Source organism: Oncorhynchus kisutch, linkage group LG27 (genome assembly GCF_002021735.2).
Source record: "Oncorhynchus kisutch isolate 150728-3 linkage group LG27, Okis_V2, whole genome shotgun sequence".
Lineage (NCBI taxonomy): Eukaryota > Metazoa > Chordata > Actinopteri > Salmoniformes > Salmonidae > Oncorhynchus > Oncorhynchus kisutch.
This window is the reverse complement of record NC_034200.2, coordinates 13,613,003-13,636,791: the sequence shown is the minus strand read 5'-3', so window position 1 is coordinate 13,636,791 and position 23,789 is coordinate 13,613,003. Positions and strand designations below refer to the sequence as shown.

The 23,789-nt window shown below is 39.6% G+C and overlaps 2 protein-coding genes across 2 annotated transcripts in view; one reads left to right on the top strand and one right to left on the bottom strand.

The window, feature by feature from the left end:
- The first annotated feature begins 87 nt into the window (after positions 1 to 87).
- LOC109872005 (myosin light chain 1, cardiac muscle-like) lies at positions 88 to 5,416 on the top strand. The gene is made up of 6 exons (XM_020463074.2): positions 88 to 261; positions 3,050 to 3,077; positions 3,782 to 3,931; positions 4,204 to 4,377; positions 4,591 to 4,668; positions 4,780 to 5,416. Exons 1-6 carry the CDS (start codon positions 160 to 162, stop codon positions 4,806 to 4,808), a joined length of 561 nt encoding a protein of 186 aa, XP_020318663.1. The 5' UTR covers positions 88 to 159; the 3' UTR covers positions 4,809 to 5,416.
- Positions 5,417 to 10,149: 4,733 nt separating this feature from the next.
- LOC109871452 (corticotropin-releasing factor receptor 2) overlaps positions 10,150 to 23,789 on the bottom strand; it is an 89,441-nt gene continuing 75,801 nt past the window's right edge. Inside the window, exons 7-12 of the mRNA XM_020462353.2 lie at positions 23,310 to 23,370; positions 22,275 to 22,347; positions 22,029 to 22,114; positions 17,031 to 17,166; positions 15,469 to 15,510; positions 10,150 to 14,745 (exon numbers count right to left, since the gene is read on the bottom strand). Coding sequence (XP_020317942.1) covers positions 14,605 to 14,745; positions 15,469 to 15,510; positions 17,031 to 17,166; positions 22,029 to 22,114; positions 22,275 to 22,347; positions 23,310 to 23,370 — 539 coding nt within the window. The 3' untranslated portion in view covers positions 10,150 to 14,604. The remainder of the gene's footprint in view (positions 14,746 to 15,468; positions 15,511 to 17,030; positions 17,167 to 22,028; positions 22,115 to 22,274; positions 22,348 to 23,309; positions 23,371 to 23,789) is intronic.

Sequence of the window (23,789 nt, the reverse complement as noted above, 5' to 3'; positions counted from 1 at the left end):
CATGGCCTTTTATAGTAGTCCCCCTATTGTTGGCAGCATTGCAGTCAGGGAGGGGGTGAAGAAAGAATAAAGGGTCCCAGACACTCCAGGACACCTCTACCCAGTGTGTGTTAGCAGTGTCATTCCTCCTGTGTGCCCTGTGTATAGTCGTGCATCGCAATGGCGCCCAAGAAGAAGGAAGAGCCCAAAGAAGCACCCAAACCCAAGGCCCCAGAGCCTGAGCCAGTCAAGATCCCGGAGTTTAACCCCACAGAAGTCGTGGTACAGAACAACTCCTATTTTCACTGGTTTGCATGAAGGGAATAGGGAAAATATGATGAGCTTTGGATGTGGGTGTTGGATGGTGGAAACATTTTTTTTATTTTCTTTACCTTTATTTAACCAGGCAAGTCAGTTAAGAACACATTCTTATTTTCAATGACGGCCTAGGAACAGTGGGTTAACTGCCTGTTCAGGGGCAGAACGACAGATTTGTACCTTGTCAGCTCGGGGGTTTGAACTTGCAACCTTCCGATTACTAGTCCAACGCTCTAACCACTAGACTACCCTGCCGCCCCACATCAACATAACAATGTTTTTATTTGATTATTTGTTATCTTCGAACGTGTTTAAAATGATTTGTTTTATTGGGGATTTATTTAAGACTAAAAAAGTGTGTTACTCATGTACTTGTTAGATGCTAAAATTGTAACTGGGCTATCCTACAGCACATAATTTCACTATAATTTGGGTGAGGTTCCACTCTTTTCATATTCATCAAATTGATAAGAAAATGTAATACTCTTAATCTCAACATCAAGCCATCTATCCACTTGAGGACAAAATTTACCTTTAAAGGAGATGGTAATAACAGTTTGGTCTTCCATTGATAGTCATCTGTGTTTTTCAAGAACATCAGAGACACCGTGTGACGTGAACATTGCAGTGCATGCAAATAGGAGTCCTACAGTTTAGCCGTTTGGACAAGGTCCAATGCAGACATTTTTAAGTCACTATCAAAAAATGTCTGTGTAACAATGAAGTATCTTACTAACCAAGTTACCATCCACAGTGTTTTATGTGAATGATGTCACCGTAGATTTAAAAAATATATATTAAAAAAAACAGGTAGTTTCGGTACAATTTTGAAATTGCCGACAGGTCATTTGTTTGTTTGACATGGTGGGATTTTTTTGTGTAGGTAAAATGTATTATGCGAGAAATGGTGGTGGAAAGGCTTTTATGTGCAAATATTTATATAATACCCATTATATCGAAGTGAACTTGGAGTCACTCGATGGTATAGTGTGTGGTCCAACCACTATGACTAGGGAAACCATGCAGTTTATTAGGCTACAGATTAGATACGTTATGATGAACTTCACAGGGTGGAGAAAGTACATGGTAATGAGCTTGATGCTCATTTTCAATAAATAGCGAGGGTCATATTCTGGTGACATGATGATTGATGCTTGACTGCCGTTTGACAAATAAACATATTCTTGTTCTAATCCATAATTAACTCACCATGTAGACCCCCCTATATCTGCGAACTGTGGGCTGTTTAACGCAGCAGTTTTTGTGACAAAACTATCGGTAGAGTTGAACATATGATGGAAACACATTGAGCTTTAGATTTGAATTCGGTACATGAAAACATAAGCAAAAAATTATATATTGTGTGCACTATTTCATCACTCACTGACTTTTCCGCAACAAGTCAGTTGCGGAAAAGGCGCATATCTTCTTCATGCGGATTTTAGAATAGTCTCATGAAGATCTGTCGCCAATTGGATGGAAACCTAGCTAGTGTGACTGTTTTCAATTAAAATGTCCAAAAAACAAATCTAAATGCTTCTTAGCAAAGAGTGGTCGGACGGAGTGGGTAGGGGAAAATTGAACTAGCTGTTATTGGTATAGAGGTTTGGAACCCTCTTTCTTATTGGTCTAGTAACTAATTTACCACCTGGTGATGTCAAAAGTCAGGCCAAAACTCCATCCGACCAAAACAGAATGACATTTCAGGCAGTCATTTCAAACAGCTCTTACACTAAAAGGGCATTATCATAATTGTCACAATTTCACAGTATTATTCCAACCTCAGTGTGGAAATATATATAAAATCAAGTTTTTGACTTTAAAGATAAGATAATACGAGTAGCATGACAGATTGAAGAGGAACAATGATAATTAACCTGACAGGCAAATATCTACATGCATTTCAAGACCTTTATAGAGCATTTTATCTTCATACTACTATTTACATCGTCACAAGTCACATTATTTTGTACTTAAGCAACAGTAGCTTGAACTTGATGGAGCTTAAAGTTGGGAGAATATTGGCTTACACAAGGCAAAGTTTGTTTCTTGCTGACTCTGCCTCTTCTATATAAGTAAACATTTTCATGGTTGAGGGAACAGCTGTATTATGTAGTGAGGTTAAAACCACTCAATGTGATTTTAATTATGGCCATGCATAGCAGACCACCCAAATCGGAATGCCTTATTTGTGCATAAAAATAAGAAAGAAGTGCAAAGATAAATATATATATTTCTAACCAAGGCCAAATATTTGAAAACATATTAAAATATTTTCTCACAACATACACAATAGGAAAATCGTCAAGAGCGTTTACGATGGTGAACAAGTGCAAGAGGGACGTTCCTTTCCTATCCTCATTACATGAAGGATATCAAATGAATATAAATAGGATTTTAATACAGTTTTAGGTTAGACGTTTGAAGTTTTTCAGATAACCTGAAAGGTTGGTGAAGCACAATTACATTTTCATGTCTTTCTCCTCCTATACTCCTCCATTTTCCATTCACTTTACATTTAGGTTCATTCAGAGTGGGGGATACTACTACCATCAAGGCCAAAGAGTCATGCCTTATGTATTTGACCTCAGTTTTTTTAAAGTCATTTTCACTGTTGCTCACAACATGCAGTTAACTATGTTGGCCATTTTAAATCATTACTTTGTGTCCACTACTTTGTGTCCACTACTTTGTGTCCACTACTTTGTGTCCACATCCTGAACCAAAATGTTATTTTTGTTTTTCCTTTCAGCTTGAATTCACTCCTGAGCAGATTGAGGGTAAGATTGAGATTGTAGTTACAGTTGTGACCTGGAATGGTACACTTATTATAATAGAGGTTGTTTTGGGGTTGTAATTTTAGTATTTTAGTATTTTTGAACATGAGAATACCAAGAAGTGCCTCATACAGTTGAAATGACTAATTGGAGACTGTTGGCATTTGATAGGCTGAGAGCTTGTTCTCTAGTCATTAGCAAATTAAATTGATGGTTTGTGGAAGTGTTCTGAGTGCAACCATATCAATTTACATTCATTTACAGTGGTGTGTGACAGATGACAACAATGATAACTTTTCTCCATTGACAGTATAGTGCAAGAGATAGGTTCCCGTCGCTCAGTTGGTAGAGCACGGTGCTTAATTTGCCACGATGGTGGGTTCAATTCCCAGGACCACCCACATGCAAAATGTGTTCATGCATGACTGTAAGTTGCTTTGGATATAAGTGTCTGCTAAATGGCTTATATTACATACAGGAAAAAAAGTGATATATTGAAAGCAGGAGGCAATCCCCCTTTGATTTCCTCACCACATCAACACGTGGCGGCACACTGTTAGCATACCACAGATTGTGGCATTTCCAGCCTCTCCTCAAAGTGAGATCTGCCTGCTTTTAGGGCCCTGCCAGACACTCACTGCACTCGGAAAGCTAAGTGGAACAGATTTTAGACACACAGTGATACTTTCGTGTTGCTCTCTCCACAGATTTCAAGGATGCTTTCCAGCTGTTTGACAGGACACCACTCAATGAGATGAAAATCACATACGGACAGTGTGGCGATGTGATCAGGGCACTGGGGCAGAACCCTACCAACGCTGAAATCACGTACGTCCTTGGAAAGCCCAAGGCTGAGGGTAAGTCCATGCAACAATCTATGATCAGTTATATATTAGTGTTTTTCTAAAATAAAAACATACTGCTCAGTATGCTTTCTTCGGTGTTTCATCAATAAGCTTTTAACATTTAGCTATTATTACTTTTTATATTTGAAATTTAATAAGGTAATTATACATTTAATATGTATTCTTTTAATTCAGTCTAAGTCAATGTTATACATTTCTAACCCCTGTGTTGGTGATGGTATGGACGGTTTCAATGACATTTGATTTTGTTGTTTCATACAAAGAGATGGCGACAAAGATGCTGGACTTCGACAGCTTCCTGCCAATCCACCAACACATCTGCAAAGCCAAGGACCGCGGCACATATGAGGATTTTGTTGAGGGTCTGAGGGTATTCGACAAACTGGGCGATGGCACAGTCATGGGCGCTGAGCTCAGGCACGTTCTGGCTTCACTAGGTGAGTCGAACGCCTCAGACATCTTTAACATACACCATTTAGTAATACAGACAAAAATTGTTTGATCTTGCCATGTCCCACAATGTATGTGCTGTAACCAACTCGCACATTCATTATTGGACCAGGCTAAAGTCGGCTATAAAGGTTTTAGGGCAGACTCAAGTTTGACGGTATTAGAAAAGGGAATTGAACAGTATTGTTGATTGGTTGAAGGTGAGAAGATGAAGGAGGATGAGGTTGAGCAGCTCATGACAAACCAGGAGGATGCCAACGGCTGTGTAAACTACGAAGGTTAAGAAATGATACCATCTTCTTGCTATCGTTGACTAAACATTCCAAAACATAGCTTTTAAATCAATCAAGATCTCTGTATGTAACTCCCTCGTCTATTTCTCCTCTCAGATTTTGTAAAACACGTCATGGCATCTTAAAAAGGCTGCCAAGACACCCGATAGTTGAAGACGGGGGATTGTTCATATGTTCATGGAAAGTCCACACCATGTCCCTGATCCCAAATGCTCATCTCATGTGCTCATCCCTATGTGCCCAATTGGATTACAATTCCATCAGGTGACGGGACCAATTAACGTCAACTAATTGTTCAATGTTTTCATTTGCTCCCCATCTTGTTCACTCAAATAACAAATGTGATTGTACTAATCATTTGTGGATCAAAACGTGTAATTAAACAGAATGATTCATTATTATAAATAAAATAAAATAAAATAAAATGTTATTTGTCACATACACATGGTTAGCAGATGTTAATGTGAGTGTAGCGAAATGCTTGTATTGTGCAATACTGTACTTCCGAATTTTACCTATCGTAACTGTTTTTCATTAGTCACATTTTCCTTGCCATGTGACGGTATACTGTATTGGGGTCTAAGGTCAATGCTGCCTCATGTAGCCTACATCCAATAGAGGGTGTCATTGGTCTAACTAATATACTTTACCAAACAATCAGCTCACAGTGATACATGAAAAGAAACTGCTAAAAAATAAAATACAGAAAAGGAACAGGTCCTTCATAATCATACATCAACAATGACAATTCTTCTTACTGTATCAAGTTAAGCTTCATGAACAATCTTACGAAATCTTTATGGCGAAAAGAGATGAGACTCAGTTGGACATGTGTGCTCTGACATGTAAATATATTTCATTCACACACAGTCAGTAGCCATCGTAGTCTCTCTATCACATACATTCACATTCCAGGCAGACACCATGTTCCACCTTTTCGTGTCTCCATTCTTCTCTTCTTTGGTTTATCAAACCACACAACCTATGCCACCTTAACGACGCCACTTGATTTTCCTGGTTGCAGACACAAGAGGGCAGACATGTATCAAGTACTGAAAGAAAAAGTACTATTAATATGCCAGAGAAATACCAGATTGATATATTATCAGGATGAATAAGAGCTTCATTTCAAGTATGAACTGTAAAAAAAATCAAGCTAGTTTATAAAAAGTAAAGAGTTTGTTTTAAATATTCCAAATGTAGTGTATGTATAGGCCTACATTATATTAACTGGCTTCTTACCTTCCACAAATAGATTAAGCCCGTGGTCTGAAAACCAGAGACCTTTCTGTGTTTGGTTTGTTTAACTGATTGTTCTCAGCAGGAAAACTCGCCATAATCACCTGGTATTACAAATTGGATTTAAGATGATTGGATAACTGTCCGGTTACAGATCAGTAGGTCCACATCAGTCACCAGTGTCCACATGATGTCCCCCCCACCCCCCAATATTTCCATTTCAGTATACATTGTAACTTATTTACCTTTCGTGTGGATAACGTCTTGCTAATTTGATTATCTGACTCCTAGGAAGAGTACTGTAGAGTGAACAGCAGTCTGTCAACTCATTGTCCTAATGTAGTATAGCACTTCGGACATGTTGTTTTAGCCCCAGTCCCCATGGTTCAACCCCAGGAAGACCCCCTAAATGCTGCTCTCTGTAATAACTAACATTGAGATTCATTAAGCCTGAATGACTTGATAGACAATCCTGCTTTGGATGGGACGTCTCCCGTCACTCGTTTCGTGGAGGTACTGTACGTTGTGAACCAAATACTGCTCTATAGCACATATAGTACAGTGTGCTACTATGACCTTAGTCATGACGTTGGCCTGGGGGGTAGGTTCATGACAGTCATAAATACCTCTTCCCCCCCTGTTTCCTCTCTCTACCCTACTGATGTGACATTTGAAAACCCCTTGGTTAACATAGAGATTCTGGGAGCATCAGAAGGTGGGGGGAAATGAACTATTCTGGTCATCCTACCAATTGAACATATGCGGTGGTACTTAATGAAAATGATGTCAGTTCGGTTGTCATCTGAGACATTCTCATCAATGATAAGATGACAAACTCTACAGTGGAAAGTCTGCACATTGTAGTTATCGGATTCACATGGAATATAAAGCCTTGACAACAATATAGCCTCCTGTTCCAAGTACGTGAGGTCTGCAGCCTCTGCGTTAACATGTCAACTATAGAAGCATGAGCTTTGGTTGCAAATGGTATGAACTTTGAACTCTTATTCACTACAGAAGTGATACCTCCTAGCCGTTGAGTTAGCAACAGCAGCTGCAAATGTGGTCTAGGAAAGAACAGACAGAATATCCTGTCTTCCACACAACGACATTACTACAACGTATCCAATTGACCACCAGAGACATTTAAAATGTTACCCCCTTTTTCTCCCCAATTTCGTGGTATCCAATTGTTAGTAGCTACTATCTTGTCTCATCGCTACAACTCCCATACGGGCTCGGGAGAGACAAAGGTTGAAAGTCCTCCGATACACAACCCAACCAAGCCGCACTGCTTCTTAACACAGGGCACATCCAAACTGGAAGACAGCCGCACCAATGTGTCAGAGGAAACACCTTGCAACCTTGCACTGCGCCCGGCCCGCCACAGGAGTCACTGGTGCACGATGAGACAAGGATATCCCTACCTGCCAAACCCTCCCTAACCCGGACGACACTATGCCAATTGTGCGTCGCTCCACGGACCTCCCGGTTGCGGCCGGTTACGACAGAGCCTGGGCGTGAACCCAGGGTCTCTGGTGGCACAGCTGCCGCTGCAGTACGGCGCCCTTAGCCACTGTGCCACCAAGGAGGCCTCATTTCCATTTTTAAATAATGGATTCAATGGTGCTTTGTGGGATGTTCAAAGTTTTTTAAATATTTTTTTATAACCCAACCCTGATCTGTTCTTCTCCACAACTTTGTCCCTGACCTGTTTGGAGAGGTCTTTGGTCTTCATGGTGCCGCTGGCTTGTTGGTGCCCCTTGCTTAGTGGTGTTGCAGACTGTGGGGCCTATCAGAATAGGTGTATATATATAGGTGTATATATATATGAGATCATGTGACAAATCATGTGACACTTAGATTGCACACAGGTGGACTTTATAAAAGTAATTATGTGACTTCTGAAGGTAGTAATTGGTTGCACCAGATTTAGTTACGGGCTTCATAGCAAAGGGGGAGAATACATATGCACCACTTTTCCATTTTTTGAAACAAGTAGTATTTCTCATTTCACTTCACCAATTTGGACTATTTTGTGTATGTCCGTTACATGCAATCAAAATTTAAAAATCCATTTGATTTACAGGTTGTAATGCAACAAAATAGGAAAAAAATCAAGCGGGATGAATACTTTTGCAAGGCACTGTGTCATAACCCTTTCTTCCCTTACCACTTCTTGCTCCACCAAAATGGTTGATACGTTCCCTCTCCTGACCTTGTTTGGCTATCTTTTCCTTTCTCATCTGAGAAACATTTATAGATCCTCACCATCATCATTTCATTTGCCCAGCATCTTGCATCATACAGTTGAAGTCGGAAGTTTACATACACATTTAAACTCAGTTATTCACAATTCCTGACATTTAATCGAAGTAAAAATTCCCTGTCTTAGGTCAGTTAGGATCACCACTTTATTTTAAGAATGTGAAATATCAGAATAATAGTAAAGCGAATGATTTATTTCAGCTATTATTTCTTTCATCAAATTCCCAGTGGGTCAGAAGTTTACATACACTCAATGTCACGTTCTGACCTTTATTTCCTTTGTTTTGTCATTTTTAGTATGGTCAGGGCGTGAGTTGGGGTGGGCAGTCTATGTTTGTTTTTCTATGATTTTGGGGATTTCTATGTTTCGGCCTAGTATGGTTCTGAATCAGAGGCAGGTGTCATTAGTTATCTTTGATTAAGAATCATACTTAGGTAGCCTGGGTTTCACTGTTTGTTTGTGGGTGATTGTCTATGTTAGTTGCTTGTGTCAGCACAGTTCTTAGGATAGCTTCACGGTCGTTATTTGGTTTTGTACAGTTTACGTCGTGTTTTTTGTCGTCTATTAAATGATGCATTCACGCTGCGCTTTGGTCCGCTTCTTACAAAGATCGTGACACTCAATTAGTATTTGGTAGCATTGCCTTTAACGTTTTGGGTAACCGTCCACAAGCTTCCCACAATAAGTTGGATGACTTTTGGCCCATTCCTCCTGACAGAGCTGGTGTAACTGAGTCAGGTTTGTAGGCCTACTTGCTCACACACTTTTTCAGTTCTGCCCACAAATCTTCTATAAGATTGAGGTCAGGGCTTTGTGATGGCCACTCCAATACCTTGACTTTGTTGTCCTAAAGCCATTTTGCTACAACTTTGGAATTGTGCTTGGGGTCATTGTCCATTTGGAAGACCCATTTGCGACCAAGCTTTAACTTCCTGACTGATGGCTTGAGATGTTGCTTCAATATATCCACCTAATTTTGCATCCTCATGAAGCCATCGATTTTGTGAAGTGCACCAGTCCCTCCTGCAGCAAAACACTCCCACAGCATGATGCTGCCACCCCCGTGTTTCATGGTTAGGATGGTGTTCTTCGGCTTGCAAGCCTCCCCCATTTTCCCCCCGACCATAACAATGGTCATTATGACCAAACAGTTCTATTTTTCTTTCATCAGACCAGAGGACATTTCTCCAAAAAGTATGATCTAAAAAAAAGTATGACGGCTGTGTGGTCCCATGGTGTTTATACTTGCATACTATTGTTTGTATAGATGAACGTGGTACCTTCAGCCATTTGGAAATTGCTCCCAAGGATGAACCAGACTTGTGGAAGTATACAATTTCTTTCTGAGGTCTTGGCTGATTTCTTTAGATTTTCCCATGATGTCAAGTAAAGAGGCACTGAGTGCGAAGGTAGGCCTTGAAATGCATCCACAGGAACACCTCCAATTGTGTCAAATTATGTCAATCAGCCTATCAGAAGCTTCTAAAGCCATGACATAATTTTCTGTAATTTTCCAATCGGTTTTAAAGCACTGCCAACTTAGTGTATCTTCTGACCCTTTGGAATTGTGACAATTGTTGGAAAAATTACTTGTCATGCACAAATTAGATGTCCTAACCAACGTGCCAAAACTATATTATTAACAAGAAATTTGTGGAGTGGATGAAAAACACATTTTAATGACCCCAACCTAAGTGTATGAAAACTTCCGACTTAAACTGTATATGATTTTTTGCGTAACCAATGTTGAGGCTACATTCATATTAATCTGAAATGTTGCTCCAGAAGACATTGAGCTGATTGATTTCTATCTGCAAAACTCATAATAGTAGCCAAAATGATCGGTTAAGTTTGATGGAGATGCGTTGTTGATGCCCCTTCGCTCCACTTTATGCGAAAGTGACTATCAAGGCATGAGGCCAGACCCAGATGCAGACACAGGAGGCAGATGGTTGGAGTCTTACAATTTTTATTAATCCAAAAAGGGGTAGACAAGAGAATGGTCGTGTACAGGCAAAAGGTCAAAACCATTTCAGAGTCCAATCGGTACCGAAGGGAAGGCAGATTCAAGGTCAGGGCAGGCAGGCAGGATGATCAGGCAGGCAGGAAAGTAGTCCAGAGTCAGGCAGTGGTCAAAATCATAACATACATCATACAGTATGTGAAAACTTTTACTCACCATGCAGTTATGACATCATTTATTATTAGCCAAGTTAATGATTGGTGAAATGCGACTGAAAATAGTCGCAGGGAACTTGAGGGACATATTACAAGTTGTAGGAGGACCCAGGAGGATATGCAGCTATAGCCCGAGAGGCACATCAGATCCACAAAACACCTTTTAATCGTCTGTCAAGCAGCAGGAGCATTAATTGTCACAATAAGCCTTTATTTGCTTGAATCAGAGATGCAGCTAATTGTTAGGGCTATATAACTCACAGCGAGTACAGTGAGAGTGCTGCTACACCTCATTCCATCCAACTACAGTAAGAATAGTAGGAAACCCAATCCACATATACAGTCTATTATTTAACCTGGCACTCTTCCTTAGGCCATCTTCAGATACTCCAATGAGTCTAGCATCTGCATGTAAGGTTAGCATGCCATGGAGTCAGTGTAGCCAGCATCCTTCATCATTCAAATATTTATTCTATTCAATAGTTATAATGGTAGTCTGTGGTTAGAGATGTTAAGTCGTTATTAAGCCCTTATTGGGTCAAAGAGATTCTAATCCAAATTGAGCACTGGTGTAATGAAATCGAATGAATACAATGCACAAAATGCAATCCTTCTCCTCATTGTCTCCTCAGTGAATACTGATTATTGAATGAGTCTGACTAAGTCTGGAAATGCTGGACAAGATTGTAGGTAGCAGCCTTACAAACCAGAGAGAATATTTATTTCAAATCTGAAGATTTTACCACATGTACTTGTATAAATGCATATCAATCACACATATCAGTACAACAATTAATGTAGAAACATAGTTTTTGCTCTTTACACAATGTTTTTCTATAAGGCAACATTGGTATTTCAACAAAAAGCCAAAATGCATTCATGCACATTAATACGTCATTAATTCAAACCGACATAAGAGAATGGTGAAGCTTTACAAAGTATGAAAAAGGTTGGGAAAAGTGCACTGACAACAAGTAAACACGTTTCACATCTTTGGTGAATATTACATTTTGAATTAATTAATCATGAAAAATAAAAATAAGTTTCAATCTCAAGTTTTAGTTGGATTTCCATTGGTGAATTTAAAACTCTGCTTACCTTTTAATTAACATTCATGGGAGTGCTGTATGTCCAGAATTGTGATGGCTTCAATAGACTAAACACATCATGGAAAGTACAATTTAAACTGTAAAATGAGAGATGGTGATACAAACAAGTAAAATAACATATTCATACCTTTCTATGATTGCTTTGGATGGTTGTAGGTATTCATGTAACCTGAATGCTCTGAAATTTCTTAATGAATTACTACGGTTACTAACAGTAAAAGAGAAAAAAAACATATTTACTTCATAAAATGTGTACAAATACTGTATTAATTACAATATACAACAAACTTTAAAATAGTTTATGTACAGGACAGCTTAACACCTTTGTTATACATGTTTTATCGCACTCTTTGAAGATTTGATCTTATTTTTTAGACCTTCTCAACTAGAACCCCTAGATATGATTAAACCCCTAGATATGAGAAACATAAATAACAAAATGATGTTCAACCAACAGGGTTTAGTGTTTTAGGACAAGAAAAGAGCTAAAATATTTACAGTTTTTCACATACAGTAGTTTATTGGCAATTTATTTAGATCTTGGGACTGTTTACGGGAAAACTATTTGCTTGAAAAGTTGGTGGTATTTAAGAGAGGAATTGCGCATATGGAGTGAGTCACATTTATGAAAATATAACACAGGAAACTGGTACAAAGCCAACTCTTTCAGAAAATGATACATCAAGCAATCAAGGGGTGCAAACTCTAATGGACATGACAGGTTCATCATTTATTCTATGGTACCACATTATTTTCACAGTAATTGTCGAATAGTGAAGAGAAAAATAACTGACCTTCCAGAAGTAAATCTTTCATTACAAGCAATTTGATAAATTATAATTGGCTATTCTACAACATAAATGTGGGTCTAGTCCAATTTCAATGCCAGGAAAATGTGTAAAGCAATAATTAATTCTGACTGTCACTGATTCGTACCTACGTTATATTTAAAAACAGCAACTCTCAACAGATGTTATATATTTTAATTTGAGCATCTTGCTTACTATATACTCCCAAAGTATAGTTTTTTGTACTTTCACCCCTTCTTGGTGGTTACAGTCTTGTCCAATCGCTGCAACTCCCCTCCGGACTCAGGAAAGGCGACGGTTGAGAGCCATGCATCCTCCGAAACATGACCCTGTCAAGCCGGACTGCTTCTCGACACACTGTTCGCTGAACCTGGAAGCCAGCTGCACCAATGAGTTGGAGGAAACATCATCCAGCTGGCAACCAATGTCAGCTTGCAGGCAACCAATGTCAGCTTGCAGGCACCCAATGTCTGCTTGCAGGCACCCGGCCTGCCACAAGGAGTCGCTAGAGCACGATGGGACAAGGAAATCCCTGCCAGCCAAACATTCCACTAACCCGGACAACACTAGGCAATTGTGTGCCGCCTCAATTGGCCCAGTATCGTCCGGGTTAGTGGGTGCCTGCAAGCTGACATTGGTCGCCAGCTGGGTGATGTTTCCTCTGACTCACGGCCAGCTGTGACACAGCCTGGGACCAAACCCAGGTCTGTGGTGATGCTTCAAGCACTGCGATGCAGTGCCTTAGACCACTGCACAACTTGGGAGAGCTAAATACTCTCAAAGTAACTCAACTGTGAGGTACATGGTTGCTTTTAAACCTAAATAGATTTATACAATGCATTAAACAAATACCCCAGATCAGTGAGCTTGTACTCAATACCCATCTAATTGCATAATTTCTACAATTCCACATTTTAAGAACTTAATTCCCTGGGTGCATGGGTTCTACTGTTCTATTTTCCTGAATAAAAAGGCATGCCTATGTGTCTGGAAAGTGTATTATACTGCAGGGGGGGCCTGGAGGGAGATGAGGATAACACCCATGCAGGTCAGCCTGTCGGTCAGTCACCAGGGAAGAGCTTGGCATGTTGACCTGAGCAGAGCAAAGCATTAAGGAAGCCAAATGAAGATCTCACTAATCAGGCTCTATCTCTCTCTGGCTCCTCGACCCAACAGTTTAGTACTGACACTGATTAAGTATGGCACATTGGGATTTGAAAGAGATAAAATAACTATGTGAAATGGATTTCATGTATGCACAATGTACTGTACCTTCAAATTACTCCTATTTCTCTTGATTTGGGACAGCTGTGGCATTGCGTGGACTGAAGTCAGGGTCTGTTCAGTGTTTAAATAAGTGTTATGTAAAAGTCTCAGAATCACAGTCATGTCTCCATTATTTACATAATAAGATAATGGATATAATCTGAACTCAAACCCAGTGAAAGATAGCTTTGATTTATGATTACTCATCCAAATAAGAGCTGCCTTAGGGTTTTTTCATACAGAAGAGAGAAAAACAGATCATTGATGTTGTGCTGCTCAAAGGCATTTGAGAATGATTGGCAGGGAACAATCTTAATAAATGAGCCGGAAAACATTTATACAATAGAATAGCTCTTAGGGTGACATTTTGACAACGCAAAAAAAGTGGTGCTGATGACAAACCAAACGATATCACTTGGAGTCTGTACGTTCCTTATTACCTTGGTGATTAACAGTATCATTTGATCACTCTCATTGCATCTCGAGCTCAGTCTGCAACAGACACAGAACGCATTTTCACCCCGTGTCTGCTCTGTTAATGCACATTCCTGCTTATCCCTGCCCTCTCATAGACATGAAACAATGAAAGGTTATGGAAATAAATGCTGCTACAAGTATAGTAGAGTACTGAGAGTGATTAGGGTCTCTTGACATTAACGCGGCTTTTTCTTTTGCCTCGTCAGGATTGGTCCTTGACAGGTCGACATTCCTGACCTATTAAAATCCAACCTGGTGTAATACAGTATGAAAACAGCTATTAATGCATTGCCAGTAAGACTCTGACTCTGCAATCACTTCACAAAGTTAATTTGGAGAGGCGGCATTGCCCATCTGTTCTGAATTTACATCTTTGCCACACGTCCAAGGAGGTTGTGTTACAGTACTGTAATTCGGAAATCCTAATGGGCTCTTCCTCAAAGCCCTCTCTATCTGTCCTTATGCAGCTGGGGTAAGACATAAAGGAAATAGACAACATTTATGGAGAGGTGCTTCAAGACAAGTCTCTTCCCAAGAAAAAAATGACATTTCCAAAGGTGACCTTTGGATTTGGTCAAACTGCTGTGGTCTGTTTTATACTATGGAAGCTGATCCTGGTGGGTGAGGTGGGGAGGGACATGGCACGTGCCACGCGCACTCTCAGGGCATGGTTGTCCTGCCAACGATGCCATCTTTTCCTGGCTGCTGAGCGCACCTGGACGATGACAATGAAATACTGTATTAGTGGTGGGCAGCCAGTCTATCTGGTAGGACACACAATATCTAGGGCACAGGAAATCTCTTGAACTTGAATTGACATATTTTACTTAACCTTTATTTCACTAGGTAAGTCAGTTAAAGAACAAATTCTTATTTACAATGACGGCCTACCCAGGCCAAACCCTCCCCTAAACGCGGACGACGCTGGGCCAATTGTGCGCCGCCTTATGGGGCTCCCGAACACGGCCCTCTGTGACAGTAGTGGCGCATCTAGCACTGCGATGCAGTGCCTTAGACCGCTACGCCACTCGGTCAACAAACAATCGTTACAAAATGGTACAGAACCACACATTTCAGATACAGTGAATAGCTTCTAAATGATCCACAGTAGACTTCAATCAGTGTCTTTCATTTCATGTGTATATATCAACGAAAGCTTCATAGATGCAGTTGAGAACAGCAGAAGCAGAAGCGAGCCACATTTTTCACAACCCTTTTTTATGGCACTTGAATGAATTTCAGCAATGATTGACCACTAAAGTAAGGAGGAAATAGGTCTGGAAAAATAGAGCGCATCTTCATTAGCGTTTGTTAAAAGAAAATAGCCTGCAGGATAATGATGGTAAAAGTAGGGTCTCAAGGACTTTCTGTCCACTGCCTCTCATAACGGTCCGCCACACAGCGAAGCCCACGAGTGAAAAGACCATTGTTGACTAACCTCGCCATTAAGAAAGCAGTAGAATACTGACACAAAGAACCCCTGGAAAACAAGACAGAACAACGTTAGAATGTACAGAATGTAAGTTCATATGTAAAATCTGTTTTCATAGATCTTTATTAATTCAGTCAAATAAGGATGTACAAGAATCAATTCACTCAAATACGGGTGAAGTCACTCAAATAGGGATGTACAATATTGGACAATAATCACTTATTGGTCAGATATTTTATAGTGAGTCCAAATAATCAGTTTGCCACTCAAGGTGGGCTAGCAATAGGCATTCTTTTCAGAGTCAAAGTGTGATTCATGTAATAAAAATGCCACTAACTGCAAAGTGGGTGTTTACCAGTGGCGGTCAGTGATGTTTTTTGTTTTTTCATGAGCATGGCCTTATTTCTATGAAAGCATATTGGATGACTGTCATTCATATCCATTTTTCCAGTTCAATGTAGCAGTGATAGGTTTAGGTTACTACATAATAATAGTACTCTAATTTTCCTTATACCCATCATGAGGTTGCTACAACCTAGCCTATGAATGAACGTACAATGTACAGTAGGTGCACACAGGTTGAGAGAACAATTTGAGGTGACAGATGATATACTGTAGGGTGTAATCATTAGCCCAGTTGCAAATGAGAGTTTCAATTGGACAAATTCAGGTATGTTTATCCCCGTTTTGATCCTTTTTCTTGCGCTTAACAAAAGTTGTTCAACAGAATCGGCAGAATGAATACATCCCTGATCACCCGAAAACACAGTTCACTTTCATAGCAGCCACATTCTATTCCTTCTCGCATCTATGCTCTCTCCTCTCACCTTTTCCCTTCGCTTGTGGACTTCAACACACAACACATTAGGCAAAAAAAGCTTTCCAAGAAAACCATATCATAACCGCTACACACAGTCTATAAAGTAGTTGTCAACGTATTAGCTAATGTAAAGTCAACATAGCATATGGAACTAACGTGGTAGTAAACCCGCTACAATCATGCAGTAACGTTACAGTGTACAGTCAGTAAACTGGTGTTTACAACATATTTTCTGCCCCAATGAGTAACTTGTATAGATATGGGAAAAAAAGCAATTGATTCGATGATTCACAAACGTATAAGAACAATTATGCACTGCACTTCACATTCAGGGCAGTCTGTATTTCACATTTCAACATAGCAATAATAGAAGTACTGATTCACGATGGAACAGCCTTTTAAGAATAGTCTAAAACTGACCCCTATTCTCTACACACCTTCACTGAGCACCATTAACACATACAGTACCTGCTCCCCACCCAAGTTTACACTGAGAATACTCAATGTGGACAAACTCACACCCACATACATTCTCCTGACAGCTCAGAACACTTGATAGTAACGCAACAAGGGACAGGTTTGCAAAGTCTTACATTAGTACAAAGGGTCCTTCTTCCACAGGCTATAAAACCTCAAATGAACATCATATTAAAGCTAAAGAAAATTATAAAGATTTAAAAGGTTCAAGAGTTGTGTGTTCTTAGGAAGGAGCAACTTGGTAAAGAAAAAAAAGACTCCATGATCTTACCTGAAATGATTGTAGAAATGAATTGAAATAAATAAAAACTATTTGCGAGATGTCGTCCTCTCCGGGATTCACAAAAAACAGCATGTAGGTGATCCCCAGCAGAGGCAGTAGCACTAATGTCGCTTTTACTGCTTTTCTGTGAAGGAAATAACAGAAAAACAGCAGTACTCCAATTTAGTTACAAAGGTAATTGGTGAAAGTGTTTGCTTCTAAAGGGAAGATGTGTAAATGTTTCAATGTACGTACACTACCGGTCAAACGTTTTGGAACACCTACTCATTCAAGGGTGTTTCTTTATTTTTTACAATTTTCTACATTGTAGAATAATAGTGAAGGCATCAAAACTATGAAATAACACATACGGAATCACATAGTAACGAAAAAAAAAGTGTTAAACAAATATATTTTATATTTGAGATTCTTCAGATAGCCACCCTTTGCATTGATGACAGCTTTACACACTCTTGGCATTCTCTCAACCAGCTTCATGAGGTAGTCACCTGGAATGCATTTCAATTAACAGGTGTGCCTTCTTAAAAGTTAATTTGTGGAATTTCTTTCCTTCTTAATGCATTTGAGCCAATCAGTTGTGTTGTGACAAGGTAGGGGGGTATACAGAAGATAGCCCAATTTGGTAAAAGACCAAGTCCATATTATGTCAAGAACAGCTCAAATAAGCAAAGAGAAACAACAGTCCATCATCACTTTAAGACATGAAGGTCAGTCAATACAGAACATTTCAAGAACTTTGGAAGTTTCTTCAAGTGAAGTTGCAAAAACCATCAAGCACTATGATGAAACTGGCTCTCATGAGGATCGCCACAGGAATGGAAGACCCAGAGTTACTTCTGCTGCAGAGGATAAGTTCATTAGAGTTACCAGCCTCAGAAGTTGCAGCCCAAATAAATGCTTCACAGAGTTCAAGTAACAGACACATCAACAGCAACTGTTCAGAGGAGACTGTGTGAATCAGGCCTTCATGGGTGAATTTCTCCAAGAAACCACTACTAAAGGATGCCAATAATAAGCAGATACTTGCTTGGGCCAAGAAACACGAACAATGGACATCCGTCCGGTGGAAATTTGTCCTTTGGTCTGGAGTCTGTCACGCCATAATCTGTTTCACCTGTCTTTGTGATTGTCTCCACCCACCTCCAGGTGTCACCCGTTTTTCCCCATTAGTCCCTGGATATTTATTCCAGTGTTCCGTGTTTGTCTGTTGCCAGTTCGTCTTGTCAAGTCAACAGCGTGTTTTTTTGTGCGCCCGCTTTTTCTTATCCCTCTTTTGCTAGTCCTCCTGGTTTTGACCCTTGCCTGCCTTGACTCTGAACCCACTGGTCTGACCATACTGCCTGCCCTGACCTTGTGCCTGCCTGCCACTCTGTACCTCCTGGACTCTGACCTTGTTTATAATCTTTTGCCTGTCCACGACCATTCTCTTGCCTGCCCCTTGGATTATAATAAATATCAGAGACGCGAACCATCTACCTCCCATGTCTGCATCTGGGTCTTGCCCTGTTTGGAGATTTTTGGTTCCAACCGCCGTGTCTTTGTGAGACGTGGATGAACGGATGATCTCTGCATGTCTATTTCCCACTGTAAAGCATGGAAGAGGAGGTGTTATGGTGTGGGGGTGCTTTGCTGGTGACACTGTCTGTGATTTACTTAGAATTCAAGGCACACTTAACTTCTTGACGCTACCCATCCCATTAGCGGAATCATTTTCGCCAGCAACCGCTGAATAGCATAACGCCACAGTCAAATAATATTACTCAAAAATATTCATATTCATGAAATCACAAGTGCAATATTGCAAAACACAGCTTAGCCTTTTGTTAATCCGCCTGTCGTCTAAGATTTTGAAATTATGCTTTACAGCGAAAGCAATCCAAGCATTTGTGTTAGTTTATCGATAGCAGAGCAAAACATTATGTACACTAAGCATTAAGTAGCTAGGTCACGAAAATCTGAAAAGCAATCAAATTAATAGTTTACCTTTGATGATCTTCGGATGTTTTCACTCACGAGACTCCCAGGTACACAACAAATGTTCCTTTTGTTCCATAAAGATGATTTTTATGCCCAAAATACCTCAGTTTGTTTGTCACGTTATGTTCAGAAATCCACAGGAAAGAGCAGTCACCACAACGCAGACAAAAATTTCAAATAATATCCATAATGTCCACAGAAACATGTCAAACGTTTTTATAATCAATCCTCTGGTTGTTTTTAAAATATATATTCGATAAAATATCAACCGGGTGTGTAGGTTTTTCCATAACACCGGGAGAAACAATGGCCGCTTTACTCTGTAGCACAAAACTCACTCTAAGAGCCCCCACCTATCCACTTACACAATGTGATCTTTCACGCTAATTTTTCAAAATAAAAGCCTGAAACTATGTCTAAAGACTGTTGACACCTTAGTTAGGGAAGCCATAGAAAAAGGAATCTGGTTGATATCCCATTAAATGGAGGATAGGCATGCATAGGAACAGAGAGGTTTCAAAATAAGAGGCACTTCCTGATAGGATTTTCCTCGTGTTTTTGCCTGCAATATCAGTATCATTATACTCACAGACAATATTTTTACAGTTTTGGAAACTTTAGAGTGTTTTCTACCCTAATATGACAATTATATGCATATTCTAGTTTCTGGGGCTGAGAAATAGGCAGTTTCAAATGGGTACGTTTTTTAGCCAAAAACTAAAATACTGTCCCCTACACTCAAAATGTTAAACAGCATGGCTACCACAGCATTTTGCCACTGGTTTGGGCTTAGTGGTACTATCATTTGTTTTTCAACAGGACAATGACCCAACACACCTCCAGGCTGTGTAAGGAGTATTTTACCAAGAAGGAGAGTGATGTAGTGCTGCATCAGATGACCTGGCCTCCAAAATCCCAGACCTCAACCAAACTGAGGAGGTTTAGAATGAGTCGGACCGCAGAGTGAAGGAAAAACAGGCAACAAGTGCTCAGCATATGTGGGAAATCCTTCAAGACTGTTGGAAAAGCATTCCAGGTGAAGCTGGTTGAGAGAATGCCAAGAGTGTGCAAAGCTGTCATCAACGCAAAGGGTGGCTTTTTGAAGAATCTCAAATATAAAATGTATTTGTTTAACACTTATTTTGGTTACTACATGATTCCATATGTGTGTTTTCATAGTTTTGATGTCTTCACTATTATTCTACAATGTAGAAAATAGTAAACATAAAGAAAAACCCTTGGATGAGTAGATGTTCTAAGACCTGGACCAGTAGTATATGTCAATACAAAAAAGCACTCCAAGACCTAAATTGTATTTTTGGAGATTGTTTGCTACTTACCATTTCTCACAAAGGATGTTGATAAATGACCCCAAACGATCAATATCTTAGATACACATTCATAGCTAGTAAAGTTAGAACCCCATCCTATAAGACTACTTCCTCACTAGGCTCCTTCTATCAGATCAACTAGGAGGGAGATGTACAATATTGGAAAATATCACCTATTGGTCAGATATTTTATAGAGTCCACATAATCAGATTGCCACTCAAGGAGTGCTAGCAATAGGTATTTGTTTCAGAGTGAAAATTTGATAAATAAAATAAAAATGCAGATTTCTTAAAACTGGGCTTGACTCCAACAGGTTGATGATAGAAAGGGGTTTATTGCTTAGGGTTTTGTGGCCAAAACAAAAATCTGACAATATAAGAGGTCTATTTGAGTATCAGGTTGAAAATGGAAAATCTCTCTGGGACACAGTCTTTCATTCCTCATTTCCTCGAATTACGATGGGATTTTAGGTCATCTACCTTAGCAGTGAAGTAGCTGATGGCTCTGTTTACACATCAAATAGCACCTATTGTATGACATAAATCCACTGTTTGACTTTGAGTAGGGAACCCAATGTCAGCAATATCAGCATTGGAGTGACAGAGGCCTATTCTACAGGACAGAGGTCTGCAGGCTTTGCTGGGAATTGAGATGTTCCCTTTTGAGTGTTCAAATAATCCACTATGAATAAAAGCTTCAATGTGAATGGAGGACGATGAAAGTTGTTCCAGGAATAAGGCTATTCTCACTGCGCAACATCAGCAGATCATTAGTGAAGAAAAAGAGGGGTTCTATTTCAAACAGAAACGATCGTCATGGAAAATGGTGTGTGTGTGTGTGTGTGTGTGTGTGTGTGTGTGTGTGTGTGTGTGTGTGTGTGTGTGTGTGTGTGTGTGTGTGTGTGTGTGTGTGTGTGTGTGTGGGGCATATCTTCACAGGAATGTTATGCAATGATGCGTGCAAGTCGAGTACAGATTGAAGTGATTCACCCCGTATAAAGCAGCTGACCTTATTATCACTTCGTTGAGTAGGAGGGATTTGTTAAACAAATGCCCCATTAATTGCTCCATCAACTGTGAATGTTGAGGGGAGGTTGTAATGACTGCAATAACTGTGGGTTGGCAGTCTCACATCACGATACAATGTACCAGACCGAGGACGAAGACCATGTTGTTTGAAATGTTATTGTGTCACCTTTATTATTAAAACGTTTGCGTATGGAGCAACCAAACAGTGAGCGGAAGTTCCCTTATTATCTATGAATTAGTGTAACTCTTAGTGAATCCTATAGTGTAAAGGCATTGGTTTAGGTCAGGTGGGTTTCAAGGCACCAGCCTCAGAAGGAATAACAACATGTCAGAAAACCTGAAACTGGTGTTCTGTGGTGATACCGTTCTTGGAAAGACGTTATTTAACGTTTTTTTAACTAGGCAAGTCAGTTCAGAACAAATTCTGGGCCAATTGCGCCGCCCTATGGGACTCAAACTGGAATCAAACTTGTGCGCCGCCCTATGGGACTCAAAGCCAGGAATCAAACTGAGAAGCAGTGACTTAGACCGCTGCGCCACTCGGGAGCCCCCCCCCCCCCCCCCTCGAGTGAATATTAAATGGAGGTCAAGTAATCTTAATATGGCATGCGATATTTCAAATAACAATCCCACAGGAGTAGTGACTCACCTGTACTGTATAGTTTCTGATGTGGTAGAAGCTCTCAACTTGGTCATAAGGATTCTTACTATGTTGAAGAGGAAAACGAAGTTTATCTAGCAGAGAACAGAGATGGAAAACTTTCATTAAGAGTTCATTATGTAGAACATGATGTTTTAGTAATGAACAAATAACTAAAAGGAAGTGAAATTTGTTGCGGTTGCATTAGGGCAGCTAAGAAATAAAACAGTGAGAGACAATGGTCTTGTTACCTACCAAAAGCACAAGGATGACCGGCCCTTGATAAATGTAGTCAATATACTTTCCAGGTTCTTTCCCAAACCAGCATCTGTTGACACACATTAAAATAATGGCTTTTTGAAGTGTTTGCATATTAAACAACATCATTTGTATGAATCTATATTCCATTATTAGCTAAACAATTTTGGTGCATTATCAAGACTTTCCAGAGTTTCCAAGTTAGAAATTGCTATAATTGAAATTAAATTGGAGATGAAATGTACTCTTTTGGGTAGCCAGGAAGTGCCTTGATAATAGTGGCATAAACATCACGGTCAAAACATATACATCATGACCTTTAACTATTGAACTGAAGTCGGACTTTATTCTATTCAAAAGGACAGCAATTGCATTTTCAAATAAACTGAGCTAGCCTTTTCATAACCTCTTTAGATGACATAAATAATCCTCTTGTAAATGTTACAGTGAATGCCCCTTTGACACCTACAATACAGTAAATTGCTGATTCACCTTGAATCCGTACTGGTAGTGGCTCCACAATACTAAAAGAATTCAAGTCCTACACTGTACTACAAAGGGTATAAGACATATTTCAAGGTTTGTAATGTACAAATGGCATACATGTACAGGTGTAGGATCTTAATCTGATCACCCTGTTGCAGCAGAACTTTTCTGCAATGCAGGACATTTTAAACGTGTAGTTTTAAAAAGTGTAGTTTTCATTTCCACTTTGAAATGTCAGACTTGATTTTCCTTATGAAAATTATATCAATCTGTATTGAAATGTCCATTAATTATGGACATAATAATAATAATCAACATTTCTTGTTGCTAAAGGATCATTTTTCTGCTGTAGCAAACTGGCTCAAATTAAGATTCTACAACGGTATAGGTTTCTTTGCACTCTATCAAAGGTCATTAACCTTCACCTTTGATGGACTGTCAGCTTTTAAAATGGTTAGTCAGATATAACAAAATATCTACAACACAAACAATTCATGAATGCTTGAGATTTCATTGTTGTTGTTTAAATTGAAATTGTGCACTTACTGTTCATTTTCATTATAAAGCTTCCCAATGGCCCAAGCAACAATAATAGGACATGGAATGCCTGAAAGAAATAGAAAAATGAATTGACATATTTGCCAATATTGTGAAAGTCGGTGCTAACCCTGCTCCAGAGCAATGTATCTTAGCCCAGGGATAAAGAGGCTGTTAGCCCTGAGCTGTGCAGTGTAAACTAGGCTAATTAGAATCAGACTGCTGCATTTAGAAGCTATTACAGAGATGAAATAAAGGGATCCATTGAGGCCAGTTGGATCCTTCCAGTTCTACTTTGATCTGGCTTAAGGACTTCTTATCTTGCTGGTCCCCAGTGTTGGACAGATAAAGTGACATCTGTTCTACTTCCTACATTTCTTAATAAGTGATCATTAAAGGATCTGAAGAAGCAGGGCACTGATGACATTGATAACTTTTATAACTGGCTGGAGTGGATCTACTTAAATCAACGTGTTTAAAAATGTTATT

Bases quoted from the DNA above. Each gene is read 5' to 3' on its own strand.
- LOC109872005 (XM_020463074.2), top strand. From the start codon at position 160: ATGGCGCCCAAGAAGAAGGAAGAGCCCAAAGAAGCACCCAAACCCAAG. The intron at 262-3,049 runs GTACAGAACAAC...TTTTCCTTTCAG, and splicing joins TTAACCCCACAGAAGTCGTG to CTTGAATTCACTCCTGAGCA. The intron at 4,378-4,590 runs GTGAGTCGAACG...GATTGGTTGAAG, and splicing joins GCACGTTCTGGCTTCACTAG to GTGAGAAGATGAAGGAGGAT.